At 46.1% G+C, this 19,263-nt stretch overlaps 1 protein-coding gene across 5 annotated transcripts in view; it reads left to right on the top strand.

Annotated features, from left to right (window-relative positions):
• The first annotated feature begins 12,436 nt into the window (after positions 1 to 12,436).
• Positions 12,437 to 19,263, top strand: part of LOC137425546 (sodium- and chloride-dependent taurine transporter) — a 62,947-nt gene continuing 56,120 nt past the window's right edge. Inside the window, exons 1-5 of one of the 5 annotated variants that reach the window (XM_068114087.2) lie at positions 12,437 to 12,729; positions 13,365 to 13,634; positions 16,604 to 16,738; positions 17,455 to 17,704; positions 18,026 to 18,158. In XM_068114087.2, the coding sequence (XP_067970188.2) occupies positions 13,400 to 13,634; positions 16,604 to 16,738; positions 17,455 to 17,704; positions 18,026 to 18,158 (753 nt within the window). In that variant the 5' untranslated portion in view covers positions 12,437 to 12,729; positions 13,365 to 13,399. Of the gene's footprint in view, positions 12,983 to 13,005; positions 13,189 to 13,284; positions 13,635 to 16,603; positions 16,739 to 17,454; positions 17,705 to 18,025; positions 18,159 to 19,263 lie in introns of those variants that run through there. The other 4 variants (XM_068114089.2, XM_078776786.1, XM_068114088.2 and 1 more) reach the window with 4 other exon arrangements.

Below are 19,263 nucleotides of genomic sequence, written 5' to 3'. Positions count from 1 at the left end.
CCGTTTCCCGGCTTGCCGAAGGTGCACGGGGGTTGGCATGTCCGGGCCTTCTGTCCGAACCTGGCATGATAATAACACCATGCCTCGTCAGGTGGAGGCCCCGGTCGTCGTGCTGGAGGTGGTCGGCGTGGCGTAGTGGCCGCCAATTGCGTCGGCAGTTTGGTCGTCGACCGTGCCGGTTGCTCGGACGCCATGGGCATTGCTTCGGACGGCGGTGGGCTCCAGGTCGCTGCTCCAATGCGTTGGCGTGCCGCGGAGATCTTGTCGGCTTCCCTGGCGAGGGCGTGGGGATCCGTGATCATCGTGCTTGCCAGGGCGAGGCGTACCTGGCTAGGCAGCTGACGGAGGAAAAGCTCCCGGAACAGGAAAGCCGGAGAGTGCTCGCCGAGCAGTGAAAGCATGTAGTCCATTCGCTCGGACGGGCGTGTGTCGCCGAGCTCGGGCAGGTCGAGCAGGCGCCGTGCGCATTCCGCCGATGAAAGGGCGAAAGCGTCGAGAAGGAGCTTTTTAATCGCGTTGTATTTGTCAGCGGCTGGCGGGCTCTCGAGGAGGCTCAGGGCGCGGGCCGTGGTGGCCGAGCCGAGTGCTGCTACCACATGGTGGAAGCGGATGCCGTCGGCTGTGATGCCTCGCAGGGCGAAAAGGGAGTCCGCCTGGGCGAACCAAACCACCGCGTGAGCCTCCCAGAAGGTAGGCAGTTTGAGGGCAACTGCCGTGTCCATGTCGGGTCACCAATGTAGGAGCTGTGCTCCAACGTAAATCGGAAGAATGGACGCGACAAAAAGCTGGAATTCTTCCGAGTTTCTTTGTTGTCAAATCAACTCGGGTACTCTGAAAAGCCCGTTTATCGGGCAGCAATATATATACACGCTATCCCGGAGCGTTTGCCTGGGAAAGGCGAGACCGGGCGTGCCCGGGCGTCCTGGGCGAACCCTGGAAAGGCGAGTCTGGACATGCCCGGGCGTCCTGGACGAGGCCTGGCAAGTCGAGAGCGGGCATGCCCGGGCGTCCTGGACGAGCCCTGGAAAGGTGAGGCTGAGCATGCCCGGGCGTTCTGGGCGAACCCTGGAAAGGCGAGTCTGGACATGCCCGGGCGTCCTGGATGAGGCCTGGCAAGTCGAGAGCGGGCATGCCTGGGCGTCCTGGACGAGCCCTGGAAAGGCGAGGCTGGGCGTGCCCGGGCGTCCTGGGCGAGCCTGGCATGGTGATCGCTCCGCGTCCTCGGTAGGTGCAAGGCGATTGTGTATACCCAGCGGTAGCCACTACAACGTGTTAAATAAGGTGGTGCAGAAGCCGCTGCATCAACGGCGGTGAACTTCCGAATTTTTTTTTTCTACAATCTTTAAAATCTTTATTTTATTTCAATTGATTTATACACTTGAACACTGTAGAACACAAATCGCCCTTTTGTCACTTTCAAAAACCTTTTATTTAGAAGTAATTGGAGAAAATATTGTGACATTTTACATAATCTCGACCAATCAAATCAGCTGCTCGCAGACCCCGCCCATGTCAGTTTTTCTTAAGACTGCACAGGGGAAGGTGTTTTATGAACTCCCGAGTTGTTATAGAGGTTAAATATCCCACAGTGTCCTTTGCGAGGCGAGTTATTGCCTGCACCCTGATCAAATCACAAATTATACAGGGGTCACTGTATGTGTATCAACGCCACAGCCCTCCCACCGCCACCCCAAGCTGAGCCAATGATGCTACCCGCTGTCATGTGCTGCATACGAAAAACAGAAGGTGCTTTAGCAAGATTTGTCTATTATCATGTGAGAATGTTCAAATTTACCTCAACGTGTCTGTCGTTTTCAGGTATATGTGTTTTACAAATTGATGATCTCAACCATTCAAACAAGGTTATTATTTAAACCCATGAATCACAAACAAATTTATTTTGCAGTACAGAGCCAACTAAGTGGGTATAAAATCCGTGTGTTGTGATCCAAAGCAATCATGAACTTGAAGCCATCTTCAGTCTTCAAGCTACAAAGTTTTTCCATCGACCGCTGAACTTGGAAACACACACGGGCACTGTATTAGTGAACAGCTGCTGATGTTTGTGGGTGGGACGGGTGGGGAACCTGCATGGTATTGCTGAAACCTTTCACACCAGCTTGATCCGTATCCATGGCAACCTGGTGGCAGATTGGTACGTCAATGAGATCTTACAACAACATTTGTTGCCTACCCTTCAACAGCATTGTCCAGGAATCCCTTTATCCACAACAATGCTCCTGCCCACAGGGCCCTTCAAACGAGGACCGTTCTTGTCAATGTTAATGTCATGACAACTTGGCCTGCCACCTTGCCAGATTTAAATCCAATTGAACACGCTTGAACCTTGCTAAGCCAGGCGCAGATCCTCGACGAGCTGAACCAGGAGCTGATTTGTGAGTGACCTTCCCCAGGCTCAGATTCGAGTGCTCATATGGTCAATGGGACCACAGTGAAATGCAGTGATTGCTGCTGGAGGTGTACATATCCGGTATTGAGATTGTTACTTCCATGCTGAATCTCCACATTCACCACAACGCAGAATTACGTGATTTCGGTGACAATTAAATGGACGTGCAATTATTCAGCATTCATCTGTCAGACGTTTGCACCTCATCTGTGTCCCATGATGTCACAAATAAATCGAATCAACAACAATCACGTGTTTTTTTTTTTTGTTTTTTTTTTTTTGTGGTGGAGAGTGGATTCGCTTCATATGAAAAACTACAATTTGAAAATGAAAATTCCTAATATTTCATCACATACATTTATCTCCATTTTTGACATGTTGTTCAACAGAGGGTTGTTAAGACTTCCAACATAAACAGAATTTGCTTTGCAATTAGTTCCACTTCCAAGCACAGTCAGAGATTAGGGTGTATTCCCACATATAGTACAGGCTGACCCCCAAAATGTGGGTTCCGGGATACGTTTAACAACTTTTAATATTATCCAATCAAACTTAACAAAGTTTGCAGATCATATTAATAACTCATCGTGAAGATGCCACTGAAAATTCCAGTTGTCTACAAAGAAATTTGACAGTTTTACAATGAAATTACTGAAATTACTGATGCTCGATGATAAGTTCCAAATGGGCACCAGTTCACTCAATGCATTGGGGTACACATCGACCATACTTATTGACCACTTGTACGCACTGCTATCAGAATTTCCATCAAACTTTCTTTGCTGATGTTGAGTTCTTGACAGCGGCGCGAAGAGATTTCTTGGGACTGCGGGCGACTGATTCAACTATATTCTCGGGTGACCTTCCTGATATTTGTCAGCCAGCGTGGCCTCCTCTGTTTGGTGAATTCATATTCAGGATTGTGCCATGCTGTCTGTCTACGTTTATTCACAAAATTTCAAATTTGAGACTTGCTGACTGCTTTCCTTATTGCAAAATGTGCGCAGAACAGCGCCTTGTCTGCAAGAACGAATTTGTCCGAAGAAAGTTTTCGACAGAAAATGACCTCTTCAGGTGTCCATGACATGGTGAGTAAATGTCACAGATTCAAGAAACTGGGCAGATTCTCCCTTAACTCAGTTCAGATGACTTCTCTTCAGGTGTCTACAACATGATGAGTAAATGTCACAGATTCAAGAAACTGGGCAGATTCTCCCTTAACTCAGTTCAGATGACTTCACTTCAGGTGTCTACAACATGATGAGTAAATGTCACAGATTCAAGAAACTTGGCAGATTCTCCCTTAACTCAGTTCAGATGACTTCACTTCAGGTGTCGACAACATGATGAGTAAATGTCACAGATTCAGGAAACTTGGCAGATTCTCCCTTAACTCAGTTCAGATGACTTCACTTCAGGTGTCTACAACATGGTGAGTAAATGTGATTCAGGAAACTTGGCAGATTCACCCTTAACTCAGTTCAGATGACTTCACTTCAGGTGTCCATGACATGGTGAGTAAATGTCACAGATTCAGGAAACTTGGCAGATTCTCCCTTAACTCAGTTCAGATGACTTCACTTCAGGTGTCTACAACATGATGAGTAAATGTCACAGATTCAGGAAACTTGGCAGATTCTCCCTTAACTCAGTTCAGATGACTTCACTTCAGGTGTCCACAACATGGTGAGTAAATGTCACAGATTCAGGAAACTTGGCAGATTCTCCCTTAACTCAGTTCAGATGACTTCACTTTAGGTGTCCATGACATGGTGAGTAAATGTCACAGATTCAGGAAACTTGGCAGATTCTCCCTTAACTCAGTTCAGATGACTTCACTTCAGGTGTCTACAACATGATGAGTAAATGTCACAGATTCAGGAAACTTGGCAGATTCTCCCTTAACTCAGTTCAGATGACTTCACTTCAGGTGTCCACAACATGGTGAGTAAATGTCACAGATTCAGGAAACTTGGCAGATTCTCCCTTAACTCAGTTCAGATGACTTCACTTCAGGTGTCCATGACATGACGAGTAAATGTCACAGATTCAAGAAACTGAGCAGATTCTCCCTTAACTCAGTTCAGATGACTTCACTTCAGGTGTCGACAACATGATGAGTAAATGTCACAGATTCAAGAAACTTGGCAGATTCTCCCTTAACTCAGTTCAGATGACTTCACTTCAGGTGTCGACAACATGACGAGTAAATGTCACAGATTCAAGAAACTTGGCAGATTCTCCCTTAACTCAGTTCAGATGACTTCACTTCAGGTGTCGACAACATGATGAGTAAATCTCACAGATTCAAGAAACTGAGCAGATTCTCCCTTAACTCAGTTCAGATGACTTCACTTCAGGTGTCCACAACATGATGAGTAAATGTCACAGATTCAAGAAACTGGGCAGATTCTCCCTTAACTCAGTTCAGATGACTTCACTTCAGGTGTCCACAACATGATGAGTAAATGTCACAGATTCAGGAAACTTGGCAGATTCTCCCTTAACTCAGTTCAGATGACTTCACTTCAGGTGTCGACAACATGATGAGTAAATGTCACAGATTCAGGAAACTTGGCAGATACTCCCTTAACTCAGTTCAGATGACTTCACTTCAGGTGTCCACAACATGATGAGTAAATGTCACAGATTCAAGAAACTGAGCAGATTCTCCCTTAACTCAGTTCAGATGACTTCACTTCAGGTGTCGACAACATGACGAGTAAATGTCACAGATTCAAGAAACTGAGCAGATTCTCCCTTAACTCAGTTCAGATGACTTCACTTCAGGTGTCTACAACATGGTGAGTAAATGTCACAGATTCAGGAAACTGGGCAGATTCTCCCTTAACTCAGTTCAGATGACTTCACTTCAGGTGTCCACAACATGATGAGTAAATGTCACAGATTCAGGAAACTTGGCAGATTCTCCCTTAACTCAGTTCAGATGACTTCACTTCAGGTGTCGACAACATGATGAGTAAATGTCACAGATTCAAGAAACTTGGCAGATTCTCCCTTAACTCAGTTCAGATGACTTCACTTCAGGTGTCGACAACATGATGAGTAAATCTCACAGATTCAAGAAACTGGGCAGATTCTCCCTTAACTCAGTTCAGATGACTTCACTTCAGGTGTCTACAACATGGTGAGTAAATGTCACAGATTCAGGAAACTGGGCAGATTCTCCCTTAACTCAGTTCAGATGACTTCACTTCAGGTGTCTACAACATGATGAGTAAATGTCACAGATTCAGGAAACTTGGCAGATTCTCCCTTAACTCAGTTCAGATGACTTCACTTCAGGTGTCGACAACATGATGAGTAAATGTCACAGATTCAGGAAACTGGGCAGATTCTCCCTTAACTCAGTTCAGATGACTTCACTTCAGGTGTCCACAACATGATGAGTAAATGTCACAGATTCAGGAAACTTGGCAGATTCTCCCTTAACTCAGTTCAGATGACTTCACTTCAGGTGTCCATGACATGGTGAGTAAATGTCATAGATTCAGGAAACTTGGCAGATTCTCCCTTAACTCAGTTCAGATGACTTCACTTCAGGTGTCCACAACATGATGAGTAAATGTCACAGATTCAGGAAACTGGGCAGATTCTCCCTTAACTCAGTTCAGATGACTTCACTTCAGGTGTCTACAACATAGTGAGTAAATGTCACAGATTCAAGAAACTTGGCGGATTCACTCTCCCTTAACTCAGTTCAGAACTCCTGGAAAATGCAAGAGATTGAATGAAAACTGTGAAGGTTGTTAAACTTTTACCGGGGCCCAATGTTTTTGGAACACCCTGTGGAAGGCCGATGGTTTTTCATAAACTCCCAAACAACCACGACTTAATTATCTTTATGAAAACAAGTTGGAAGGGGCCTCTTGACTCCAAGTCCTGGAGAATTGGATTCACTATGTACAGGGAGAGGCATACGTCTGCACGGTTATATCACGGTTATATCTGCTTATACAAGATTTGTCTATACCATACACTGTTTTCTCTTATTTCAGATAATACAAAGAATACATTAAACGTTATTACCTCCACCACCGAAGGTCGATGGAGGTTATGTTTTCACTCCAGTTTGTTTGTTTATGAACAAAGAGGAATGTCTGTCTATGAAGAAAATATTTCAAAAAGTTGTGGACGAATTCAGAAGAAATTTTGGGGAAAGCTTTGGTGTCTGACATGCACGAATCGATTCGGTTTTGGTGAAGATCTGAATCCGGATCCGGATATGAGAATTTTTAAAATTTAAAATGATTGTTCACCATTGACTGATGGGGCCAAAAACGATATGTGGAATGATATTTTAAAAAGACGTGGATGGATTTGGATGGCAGAAACAAATTGGTATAAACCCTGGTAGATGGTATAAACAAATTGGTATAAACCCTGGTAGATGGTATAAACAAATAGGTATAAACCCTGGTAGATGGTATAAACAAATTGGTATAAACCCTGGTAGATGGTATAAACAAATAGGTATAAACCCTGGTAGATGGTATAAACAAATTGGTATAAACCCTGGTGGATGGTATAAACAAATTGGTATAAACCCTGGTAGATGGTATAAACAAATTGGTATAAACCCTGGTAGATGGCAGAAACAAATTGGTATAAACCCTGGTAGATGGTATAAACAAATTGGTATAAACCCTGGTAGATGGCAGAAACAAATTGGTATAAACCCTGGTAGATGGTATAAACAAATTGGTATAAACCCTGGTAGATGGCAGAAACAAATTGGTATAAACCCTGGTAGATGGTATAAACAAATTGGTATAAACCCTGGTAGATGGTATAAACAAATTGGTATAAACCCTGGTAGATGGTATAAACAAATTGGTATACACCCTGGTAGTTGGCAGAAACAAATTGGTATAAACCCTGGTAGATGGTATAAACAAATTGGTATAAACCCTGGTAGATGGCAGAAACAAATTGGTATAAACCCTGGTAGATGGTATAAACAAATTGGTATAAACCCTGGTAGATGGTATAAACAAATTGGTATACACCCTGGTAGTTGGCAGAAACAAATTGGTATAAACCCTGGTAGATGGTATAAACAAATTGGTATAAACCCTGGTAGATGGCAGAAACAGATTGGTATAAACCCTGGTAGATGGTATAAACAAATTGGTATACACCCTGGTAGATGGCAGAAACAAATTGGTATAAACCCTGGTAGATGGTATAAACAAATTGGTATACACCCTGGTAGTTGGCAGAAACAAATTGGTATACACCCTGGTAGTTGGCAGAAACAAATTGGTATAAACCCTGGTAGATGGCAGAAACAAATTGGTATAAACCCTGGTAGATGGTATAAACAAATTGGTATAAACCCTGGTAGTTGGCAGAAACAAATTGGTATAAACCCTGGTAGATGGCAGAAACAAATTGGTATAAACCCTGGTAGATGGTATAAACAAATTGGTATAAACCCTGGTAGATGGTATAAACAAATTGGTATAAACCCTGGTAGATGGTATAAACAAATTGGTATAAACCCTGGTAGATGGTATAAACAAATTGGTATACACCCTGGTAGTTGGCAGAAACAAATTGGTATAAACCCTGGTAGATGGCAGAAACAAATTGGTATAAACCCTGGTAGATGGCAGAAACAAATTGGTATAAACCCTGGGAGATGGCAGAAACAAATTGGTATAAACCCTGGTAGATGGTATAAACAAATTGGTATAAACCCTGGTAGATGGCAGAAACAAATTGGTATAAACCCTGGTAGATGGTATAAACAAATTGGTATAAACCCTGGTAGATGGCAGAAACAAATTGGTATAAACCCTGGTAGATGGCAGAAACAAATTGGTATAAACCCTGGTAGATGGCAGAAACAAATTGGTATAAACCCTGGTAGATGGTATAAACAAATTGGTATAAACCCTGGTAGATGGTATAAACAAATTGGTATAAACCCTGGTAGATGGTATAAACAAATTGGTATACACCCTGGTAGTTGGCAGAAACAAATTGGTATAAACCCTGGTAGATGGCAGAAACAAATTGGTATAAACCCTGGTAGATGGCAGAAACAAATTGGTATAAACCCTGGGAGATGGCAGAAACAAATTGGTATAAACCCTGGTAGATGGTATAAACAAATTGGTATAAACTCTGGTAGATGGTATAAACAAATTGGTATAAACCCTGGTAGATGGTATAAACAAATTGGTATAAACTCTGGTAGATGGCAGAAACAAATTGGTATAAACCCTGGTAGATGGCAGAAACAAATTGGTATAAACCCTGGGAGATGGCAGAAACAAATTGGTATAAACCCTGGTAGATGGTATAAACAAATTGGTATAAACTCTGGTAGATGGTATAAACAAATTGGTATAAACCCTGGTAGATGGTATAAACAAATTGGTATAAACCCTGGTAGATGGTATAAACAAATTGGTATAAACCCTGGTAGATGGTATAAACAAATGTTGTGAGCAACTGAAACCATGTCCTGGGACTTATGACTCACTCTGCAGATAACATACATGGGTTGATATAACAAGAAAACAATTTGTATGAGTAATGTTTAACCACAAAGTCTCATTTCTGTTTTATAGTTAAACATCAGTTATGAGTTATGACGTTTCAAATGAAAGGTGAGGAGGAGGTGGAGGAGAAGGTGAAAGTGGAGGGAAAGGTTAAGCAGGAGGTGGAGGTGGAAGACGAATTTGATGACAGGGAGGAAGGAAGGTGAAGGAAGAGGAGGAGGTGCAAGAATAGGGTAAAGGAAAGGAGGTGGAAGGAGATAATGAAAGGGGAGGAGGATGAAGGACGAGGCTGAAGGGTGAGGAGGTGGAGGAAGTGAATGAAAGGGGAGGAGGATGAAGGACGAGGCTGAAGGGTGAGGGGGTGGAGGAAGTGAATGAAGGGAGGCGGGAGGAGTTGAAGGAGGGGTGAGAGATAGAGAGAGAGGAGGTGAAGAAAGAGAATGAAGGGTGAGGAGGTGAAAGAAGAGAATGAAGGGGGAGGAGGTGGAGGAAGAGAATGAAGGGTGAGGAGGTGGAGAAAGAGAATGAAGGGGAGGAGGTAGAGGATGAAGGAGAAGAGATAGAAGATGGGGGAGGAGGAGGAAGAGAATGAAGGGGGGGGGGCGTGGTGGAGGAAGAGGCTGATTGGTGAGGAGGTCAAGGAAGAGAATGAAGAGGATGAAGTGGAGGAAGAGAATGAAGGGGTGGAGGAAGAGGATGTAGAGGAGGTGGAAAGGAGGGTGGAGGGGAGGAGGTGGAGAAAGAGAATTACGGGGAGGAGAAGAAACAGAATGAAGGGTGAGGAGGTGGAGAAAGAGAATGAAGGGCGAGGAGGTGGAGAAAGAGAATGAAGGGTGAGGCGGTGGAGAAAGAGAATGAAGAGGATGAAGTGGAGGAAGAGAATGAAGGGTGAGGAGGTGGAGAAAGAGAATGAAGGGCGAGGAGGTGGAGAAAGAGAATGAAGGGTGAGGCGGTGGAGAAAGAGAATGAAGGGCGAGGAGGTGGAGAAAGAGAATGAAGGGCGAGGAGGTGGAGAAAGAGAATGAAGGGCGAGGAGGTGGAGAAAGAGAATGAAGGGCGAGGAGGTGGAGAAAGAGAATGAAGGGTGAGGCGGTGGAGAAAGAGAATGAAGGGCGAGGAGGTGGAGAAAGAGAATGAAGGGCGAGGAGGTGGAGAAAGAGAATGAAGGGCGAGGAGGTGAAAGAAGAGAATGAAGGGTGAGGAGGTGGAGAAAGAGAATGAAGGGCGAGGAGGTGGAGAAAGAGAATGAAGGGCGAGGAGGTGGAGAAAGAGAATGAAGGGCGAGGAGGTGAAAGAAGAGAATGAATGGTGAGGAGGTGGAGAAAGAGAATGAAGGGCGAGGAGGTGAAAGAAGAGAATGAAGGGCGAGGAGGTGGAGAAAGAGAATGAAGGGCGAGGAGGTGGAGAAAGAGAATGAAGGGCGAGGAGGTGGAGAAAGAGAATGAAGGGCGAGGAGGTGAAAGAAGAGAATGAATGGTGAGGAGGTGGAGAAAGAGAATGAAGGGCGAGGAGGTGAAAGAAGAGAATGAAGGGCGAGGAGGTGGAGAAAGAGAATGAAGGGCAAGGAGGTGGAGAAAGAGAATGAAGGGCGAGGCGGTGAAAGAAGAGATTGAAGGGTGAGAAGGTGGAGAAAGAGAATGAAGGGCGAGGAGGTGGAGAAAGAGAATGAAGGGCGAGGAGGTGAAAGAAGAGAATGAAGGGTGAGGAGGTGGAGAAAGAGAATGAAGGGCGAGGAGGTGAAATAAGAGAATGAAGGGTGAGGAGGTGGAGAAAGAGAATGAAGGGTGAGGCGGTGAAAGAAGAGAATGAAGGGTGAGGAGGTGGAGAAAGAGAATGAAGGGCGAGGAGGTGGAGAAAGAGAATGAAGGGTGAGGCGGTGAAAGAAGAGAATGAAGGGTGAGGAGGTGGAGAATGAGAATGAAGGGTGAGGAGGTGGAGAAAGAGAATGAAGGGTGAGGAGGTGGAGAAAGAGAATGAAGGGTGAGGAGGTGGAGAAAGAGAATGAAGGGCGAGGAGGTGAAAGAAGAGAATGAAGGGTGAGGAGGTGGAGAAAGAGAATGAAGGGCGAGGAGGTGAAAGAAGAGAATGAAGGGCGAGGCGGTGAAAGAAGAGAATGAAGGGTGAGGAGGTGGAGAAAGAGAATGAAGGGTGAGGAGGTGGAGAAAGAGAATGAAGGGTGAGGAGGTGGAGAAAGAGAATGAAGGGTGAGGCGGTGAAAGAAGAGAATGAAGGGTGAGGAGGTGAAAGAAGAGAATGAAGGGTGAGGAGGTGGAGAAAGAGATGGAAGGGTGAGGAGGTGGAGAAAGAGAATGAAGGGTGAGGAGGTGGAGAAAGAGAATGAAGGGCGAGGAGGTGAAAGAAGAGAATGAAGGGTGAGGAGGTGGAGAAAGAGAATGAAGGGCGAGGAGGTGAAAGAAGAGAATGAAGGGCGAGGCGGTGAAAGAAGAGAATGAAGGGTGAGGAGGTGGAGAAAAAGAATGAAGGGCGAGGAGGTGAAAGAAGAGAATGAAGGGCGAGGAGGTGGAGAAAGAGAATGAAGGGCAAGGAGGTGGAGAAAGAGAATGAAGGGCGAGGCGGTGAAAGAAGAGAATGAAGGGTGAGGAGGTGGAGAAAGAGAATGAAGGGCGAGGAGGTGGCGAAAGAGAATGAAGGGCGAAGAGGTGAAAGAAGAGAATGAAGGGTGAGGAGGTGGAGAAAGAGAATGAAGGGCGAGGAGGTGAAAGAAGAGAATGAAGGGTGAGGAGGTGGAGAAAGAGAATGAAGGGCGAGGGGGTGAAAGAAGAGATTGAAGGGTGAGGAGGTGGAGAAAGAGAATGAAGGGCGAGGAGGTGGAGAAAGAGAATGAAGGGCGAGGCCGTGAAAGAAGAGAATGAAGGGTGAGGAGGTGGAGAAAGAGAATGAAGGGTGAGGAGGTGGAGAAAGAGAATGAAGGATGAGGAGGTGGAGAAAGAGAATGAAGGGCGAGGAGGTGAAAGAAGAGAATGAAGGGTGAGGAGGTGGAGAAAGAGAATGAAGGGTGAGGAGGTGGAGAAAGAGAATGAAGGGTGAGGAGGTGGAGAAAGAGAATGAAGGGCGAGGAGGTGGAGAAAGAGAATGAAGGGCGAGGAGGTGAAAGAAGAGAATGAAGGGTGAGGAGGTGGAGAAAGAGAATGAAGGGCGAGGAGGTGAAAGAAGAGAATGAAGGGCGAGGCGGTGAAAGAAGTGAATGAAGGGTGAGGAGGTGGAGAAAGAGAATGAAGGGTGAGGAGGTGGAGAAAGAGAATGAAGGGTGAGGAGGTGGAGAAAGAGAATGAAGGGCGAGGAGGTGAAAGAAGAGAATGAAGGGTGAGGAGGTGGAGAAAGAGAATGAAGGGCGATGAGGTGAAAGAAGAGAATGAAGGGTGAGGAGGTAGAGGAAGACGTAGGAGTGAGGGACAGAGAGAGGAAACAGGGGGAGGAGGTGGGTGTGGGTTTCCTCCCGCTCTATAAACACATTCTTCCCACAAGACCCGGTGTACTGCAAAGCTCGAAATGATTGATGTAACCGACAGTCCATATATATTTAATCATCGGTAGCTCTGTAACGTCCTCACAGCTAGTTTTCAAATTCAAGTGTATCTTTTTCATTTGAAATCACGATTAATGACGTATGTGCATTCAGGCGGTGTAAGGTTCTCGTCCGCACGGTAATTCTGGTGGCTGTTTTTTTTTTGAGTCGTCAGAGCGGAAAAACTGACAAAGCGAACACCCTCGTTACCCCAAGAAGGAGCGCGACCTCGACGTCCATCGCGTGCCGAGCACCACGAGGTCCGCCAGGCCGTCCAGCCTCATCACTCACGACTGCACACTCTCACATTCTGTGCTTCGAACCTGGTGCTCCGTGTTTATTTGCCCGGGAGCCGGGATCGAAGCTTTGAGCTTCAGACAAAAGGAGAGGCGGCGCTACCGGCTGTTCTTATAAATTCGTGTCGTCGTTCCCGCGTGTTAGGGATGGAAAAATACTGAGCGGTTGTCTCCCTGCAGTACCAAGGCAGTTTGGTGTGAGGCGTATTTAACAAGCGTGCGTGTGTGTGTGTTATATATATATATTTAAAAAAATATATGTTTATATATTTAATAGATAACACGCACAATCTATTAACACGTGCACACTGGCACGAGGTAACGGCTGCGGCACCATTTTGCCTCTTATTTGAAACGGTCGTCCATTGATAAATCGTTCGTGCGGTGTTCGGAAAGAAAACGACGTCAAATCAACGGATCGTTGTATGTAGTTTTATTCCTTTATTGTTGTAATATAATCGATATAATTTTTTTCCCGGCACACCATCGTCGTGGGTGGAGGATCTCGAGTAGGTGTAGGGTCGCTGTGTGTACGCGGCAGGTGGTGGGGGCTTTCTCTGGGGTATCGACGCTCGACGCTCGTGTTCCTTCGCTCGTAGATCTGGGGTCGCTGACAAGGCAGGACGGCGGAATCATGGCTCAGCTACACGACCAGGAGCAGCGCAAGGACGCCGAGACGTGTGGACGCGACTACGAGTTCGAGTCTCTGCCGCCCGTCGTGGAAGCTCCCGGGGAGATCGTGGTGCGCACGGTGACCCAACGCGAGCAATGGAGCAGTCGTTTGGATTTCGTCCTGTCCGTGGCTGGAGGCTTCATCGGACTGGGCAACGTCTGGAGGTTCCCGTACCTGTGCTACAAGCATGGCGGGGGTTCGTATACGCCATACGGAATGCTTTACGCTCTTTGCTCTCCTCTTTGTCCGCTTCCATGATTTCTCCCCACCCGGGCGTTCGACTCCCCGAGCCATGCTTGCTTCGTGATTTTTATTTATTGAGTGATTTGATTTGTTTGTTTTAGATTATTTGCGCTTCATTGTGACAGCGCGTGGTTTTGGGTCCCGAACCGGCCGCGTGGGAGACAAAAGAGTCCTTTGTTTGGGGCTCGCGCGGAGCGTGCACAGCCAAACCCCCCCTCCCCCCACCCCCAACACTTGTATATCCCGCACTTCCACCTTATCCCACCTGCTACCCGAACACTTACATACCCTCTCCCACGCCCAACCCTACCCTACACCCAACGCCCAACCCTACACCCACATACCTCCCCCTTTCTCCCAAACCTACATCCACATTGTCACCCCAACCCTAAACTCACATTGTCACCCCAACCCTAAACTCACATTGTCACCCAAACCCTAAACCTACATTGTCACCCCAACCCTAAACCCACATTGTTACCCCAACCCTAAACCCACATTGTTACCCCAACCCTAAACCCACATTGTCACCCCAACCCTAAACCCACATTGTCACCCCAACCCTAAACCCACATTGTCACCCCAACCCTAAACCCACATTGTCACCCCAACCCTAAACCCACATTGTCACCCCAACCCTAAACCCACATTGTCACCCCAACCCTAAACCCACATTGTCACCCCAACCCTAAACCCACATTGTCACCCCAACCCTAAACCCACATTGTCACCCCAACCCTAAACCCACATTGTCACCCCAACCCTAAACCCACATTGTCACCCCAACCCTAAACCCACATTGTCACCCCAACCCTAAACCCACATTGTCACCCCAACCCTAAACCCACATTGTCACCCCAACCCTAAACCCACATTGTCACCCCAACCCTAAACCCACATTGTCACCCCGACCCTAAACCCACATTGTCACCCCGACCCTAAACCCACATTGTCACCCCGACCCTAAAACCACATTGTCACCCCGACCCTAAACCCACATTGTCACCCCGACCCTAAACCCACATTGTCACCCCGACCCTAAACCCACATTGTCACCCCGACCCTAAACCCACACTGTCACCCCGACCCTAAACCCACATTGTCACCCCGACCCTAAACCCACATTGTCACCCCGACCCTAAACCCACATTGTCACCCCGACCCTAAACCCACATTGTCACCCCGACCCTAAACCCACATTGTCACCCCGACCCTAAACCCACATTGTCACCCCGACCCTAAACCCACATTGTCACCCCGACCCTAAACCCACATTGTCACCCCGACCCTAAACCCACATTGTCACCCCGACCCTAAACCCACATTGTCACCCCGACCCTAAACCCAGTCACCCCGACCCTAAACCCACATTGTCAGCCCAACCCTAAGCCCACATTGTCACCCCAACCTTACACCCACATTGTCACCCCAACTCTAAACCCACATTGTCACCCCAACTCTAAACCCACATTGTCACCCCAACTCTAAACCCACATTGTCACCCCAACTCTAAACCCACATTGTCACCCCAACTCTAAACCCACATTGTCACCCCAACTCTAAACCCACATTGTCACCCCAACTCTAAACCCACATTGTCACCCCAACTCTAAACCCACATTGTCACCCCAACTCCAAACCCACATTGTCACCCCAACTCTAAACCCACATTGTCACCCAAACTCTAAACCCACATTGTCACCCCAACCCTAAACCCACATTGTCACCCCAACCCTAAACCCACATTGTCACCCCAACCCTAAACCCACATCGTCACCCCAACCATGAACCTACATTGTCACCCCAACCCCAAACTCAGTCACCCCAACCCTAAACCCACATTGTCACCCCAACCCTAAACCCACATTGTCACCCCAACCCTAAACCCACATTGTCACCCCAACCCTAAACCCACATTGTCACCCCAACCCTAAACCCACATTGTCACCCCAACCCTAAACCCACATTGTCACCCCAACCCTAAACCCACATTGTCACCCCAACCCTAAACCCACATTGTCACCCCAACCCTAAACCCACATTGTCACCCCAACCCTAAACCCACATTGTCACCCCAACCCTAAACCCACATTGTCACCCCAACCCTAAACCCACATTGTCACCCCAATCCTAAACCCACATTGTCACCCCAACCCTAAACCCACAAATCACCCCAACCCCACACCCACATTGTCACCCCAACCTTACACCCACATTGTCACCCCAACCCTAAACCCACATTGTCACCCCAACCCTACACCCACATTGTCACCCCAACTCTAAACCCACATTGTCACCCCAACTCTAAACCCACATTGTCACCCCAACTCTAAACCCACATTGTCACCCCAACTCTAAACCCACATTGTCACCCCAACTCTAAACCCACATTGTCACCCCAACTCTAAACCCACATTGTCACCTCAACCCTACACCCACATATTACCCAAACCCTACACCCACATATTACCCAAACCCTACACCCACATATTACCCCAACCCTACACCCACATATTACCCCAACCCTACACCCACATATTACCCCAACCCTACACCCACATATTACCCCAACCCTACACCCACATATTACCCCAACCCTACACCCACATATTACCCCAACCCTACACCCACATATTACCCCAACTCTACACCCACATACCACTCCTCAACATACCCACCTAGCCTTCCCCCACACTGAAACTTCCCTCACCCTCACCCTCACCCCCACTCCCACAAGCACAAATGCAATGTTGATATGGTTGTCATTGATACAACTGTACATAGGCTGTTTAATCCGTGCCATCTCCATTGTGACCTTGTGCATAGGGGACAAATGAAAATATGTCACCTTTCCTGCAAAGTCTCTATCCATTCACCATGGTAACATGTTTACTCGCTTTGCTTTGCCTTGGTCTTGTCCAGGAGCCTTTCTCATCCCGTACGGCGTATTCTTGCTGGGGGGTGGCATTCCACTCTTCTTCATGGAGGTGGCACTCGGACAATTCACCGCGCAAGGTGGCATTTCGTGCTGGCGCACTGTATGTCCCTTGCTTACTGGTCAGTCACCCTTGTTTGTCCGCGCGTGTGGTTTATTTATTTATTTTTAATCTGGCTCTTGTTTAACCGCCGCATCCACATCCGGGGTTATTCGCAGGTAATTCATGAGTTATATTAACGGAATGACTCTAGTTTGTGATGAGGTTAAAAAAAAGATGTATCATAAATGTGAAACGTGCATAAAATGTTTTAAGAAATCCCTGTGGTTTGGGGAATTTTATATATATATATAAAAAAATTGGTCTGGCAAGATAAAATGTCAAGAAGTGTCACTCGCTGGGATTTTCCTTCGGAATAACCAGTGGAACAAATGACTTATTCCACTCGAGCAAGTGAGAAGGGAAGGTCATCGGGAATGGAAGGTTGCAAGTACGAGTTTAATAATGCATTTGTGAGGATTAGTAGTGGAATTTCTTGGTTTATTGGATGGTAGAGGTTACGTGTGTGCTGCTTTGTTGTGACCTTGACAGTGTCTGCAGGGACGCATCCATCGTTGGTAATAAGGAAATGGGTTTTTATTTATAAGTGCAATTCGTGTAATAAATCGAGTAAATAAATAGAGATCCATCAATTTTATTTGTTTTTGTTTGTTTTGTGATTTCTTAAAAAAGATATCCTGCACTTGCCTTATTACCAAGTGAGGTGAGCGCAGGCTTTGCCCCAGTTGCCACATCGTGGCTCTGGTGTGGCGTTGATGACCATCCCTCCATCTACAGGCATCGGGTACAGCTCTGTTATCATCGTATCCATGATGAGTATCAACTACATCGTCATTCTGGCTTGGACGTTGTTCTACTTGGCTCATTCCTTCAACAGCAACTTGCCCTGGGCTAGCTGTAACAACACGTGGAACACACCCAATTGTTTGGAGGACACAATGAGGAGAAACCTTACGGCTGGCAACATGTCTGCTATCTACAACTCTTCGCTCGACAACTATGTCTCGCCCGTTACTGAGTTCTGGGAGTAAGCATGTTACATTTTTTAATGCATATAGTCCGTTTCTGATCTGTTTCATCCATCGTTGTGCATGTACATTTAGAATGAGCTTGAAAATACGATAAGCTTGAGGGTGGTTTAATAATTTTGTTATGGTACGGTTGGGGCTGTGAATAAGTAAAGGTAAACGACACACCCCTTGCCATATTTGGTGCATGTGTGACGAATAAATGTAGACATCCATTTCACTAAAAACACTGAGTTATTGTCATTGTTCTTGTCTATTAAACTGTATAAGTGTACGTATATGCCATTGTTTTGTATAAGTCTCACAAACCTCTTTGACAGACGGAAAGTTTTGGACCTCAGCAAAGGAATGGAGGAGGTCGGAGATCTTCAGTGGGACCTTGTGCTCTGTATGCTTGCAATGTGGGTCATTGTATTTTTCTCCATCTGGAGAGGAGTGAAGGTCACAGGCAAGGTAAAGTAAAGTAGGACAGCAATCTTATTTCTATGTTTTGAAATGTTTGTTGGGTCTTTGATTTGAAGTGTTTCTTGGCATTTTCCTTGCTGGAGTAGCTAATGAGTTGCTGCAGAAATTCCAGATGGACTATTGGCCCTGCAAGCATGGTTTAATTACCTCCGCCACCATAGGTGGGTGGAGGTCATGTTTTCAACCTGTCTGCTTGTCTGTGAGCAGGATATCTCTTTAGTGATTCTTCACCATTGAGTGATGGGGTTAAAAGCTATATCTACTTGTAAAACGATATTTCAAAAGGTTATGGATGGATTTAGATGAAACTTGGTGGACAGGTTGGGAGTGTGACAAGGACGAATATACCCTGATTTTGGTGAAGATCCGGATATGGATGAGAAATTTTTAATTTTTTAAAAAGTGATTCTTCACCATTGAGAGATAGAGCCAAAAACGATGTATAGTGTCATATTTCAAAAGGTTGTGGATGAGTTATGACAAAACTTAGTGGATGAGTTGGATAGGTGGCAATAATAAGCCTTTTGGTTTTGGTTTGGGTCTGGATCCAGATCCAGCCAATCAATGGGATACAAAACGTAAACAATTTAGCGTGGCGAAGCTATGCGCCCAACCAAGTGCTGTTCTAGTCAAAGTTTGCGTTCCTAAAATTGTTTAAATGATTGTTCCCTTGTTCTAATGAAGGCTGTACTCGTGATAACCAACAGGATATACCATCATTGTGGTTAAATATTGCGAAGCGTGTTCTCTGCGCACAGAACATACCCTAATGAATAAAGCTCTGGTTGGAGCTTGTACAACACATGAAGAACTACAACGGCACTCAGTAGAGAGCATACCATCGCCTGGTTGGCCATATCACTCGATGGTGAAGAATCACTTAAAAAATTATACTAGCTGGATCCGGATCCTGATCTTCACCAAAATTGAATCGATTCTTCCTTGTCACATGCGCAACCTGTCCAAGTTTTGTCCAAATCCATCCACAACTTTTTGAGATATCCTGCTATGTATCGTTTTTGACCCCATCTCCCAATGGTGAAGAATCCCTTAAAAAATTATACTAGCCAGATCCAGATCTTCAACAAAATCT

Source organism: Myxine glutinosa, chromosome 4 (genome assembly GCF_964187855.1).
Source record: "Myxine glutinosa chromosome 4, kmMyxGlut1.1, whole genome shotgun sequence".
NCBI lineage: Eukaryota > Metazoa > Chordata > Myxini > Myxiniformes > Myxinidae > Myxine > Myxine glutinosa.
The sequence above is the reverse complement of the archived record's forward strand: the minus strand, read 5'-3'. Positions and strand labels throughout refer to the sequence as shown.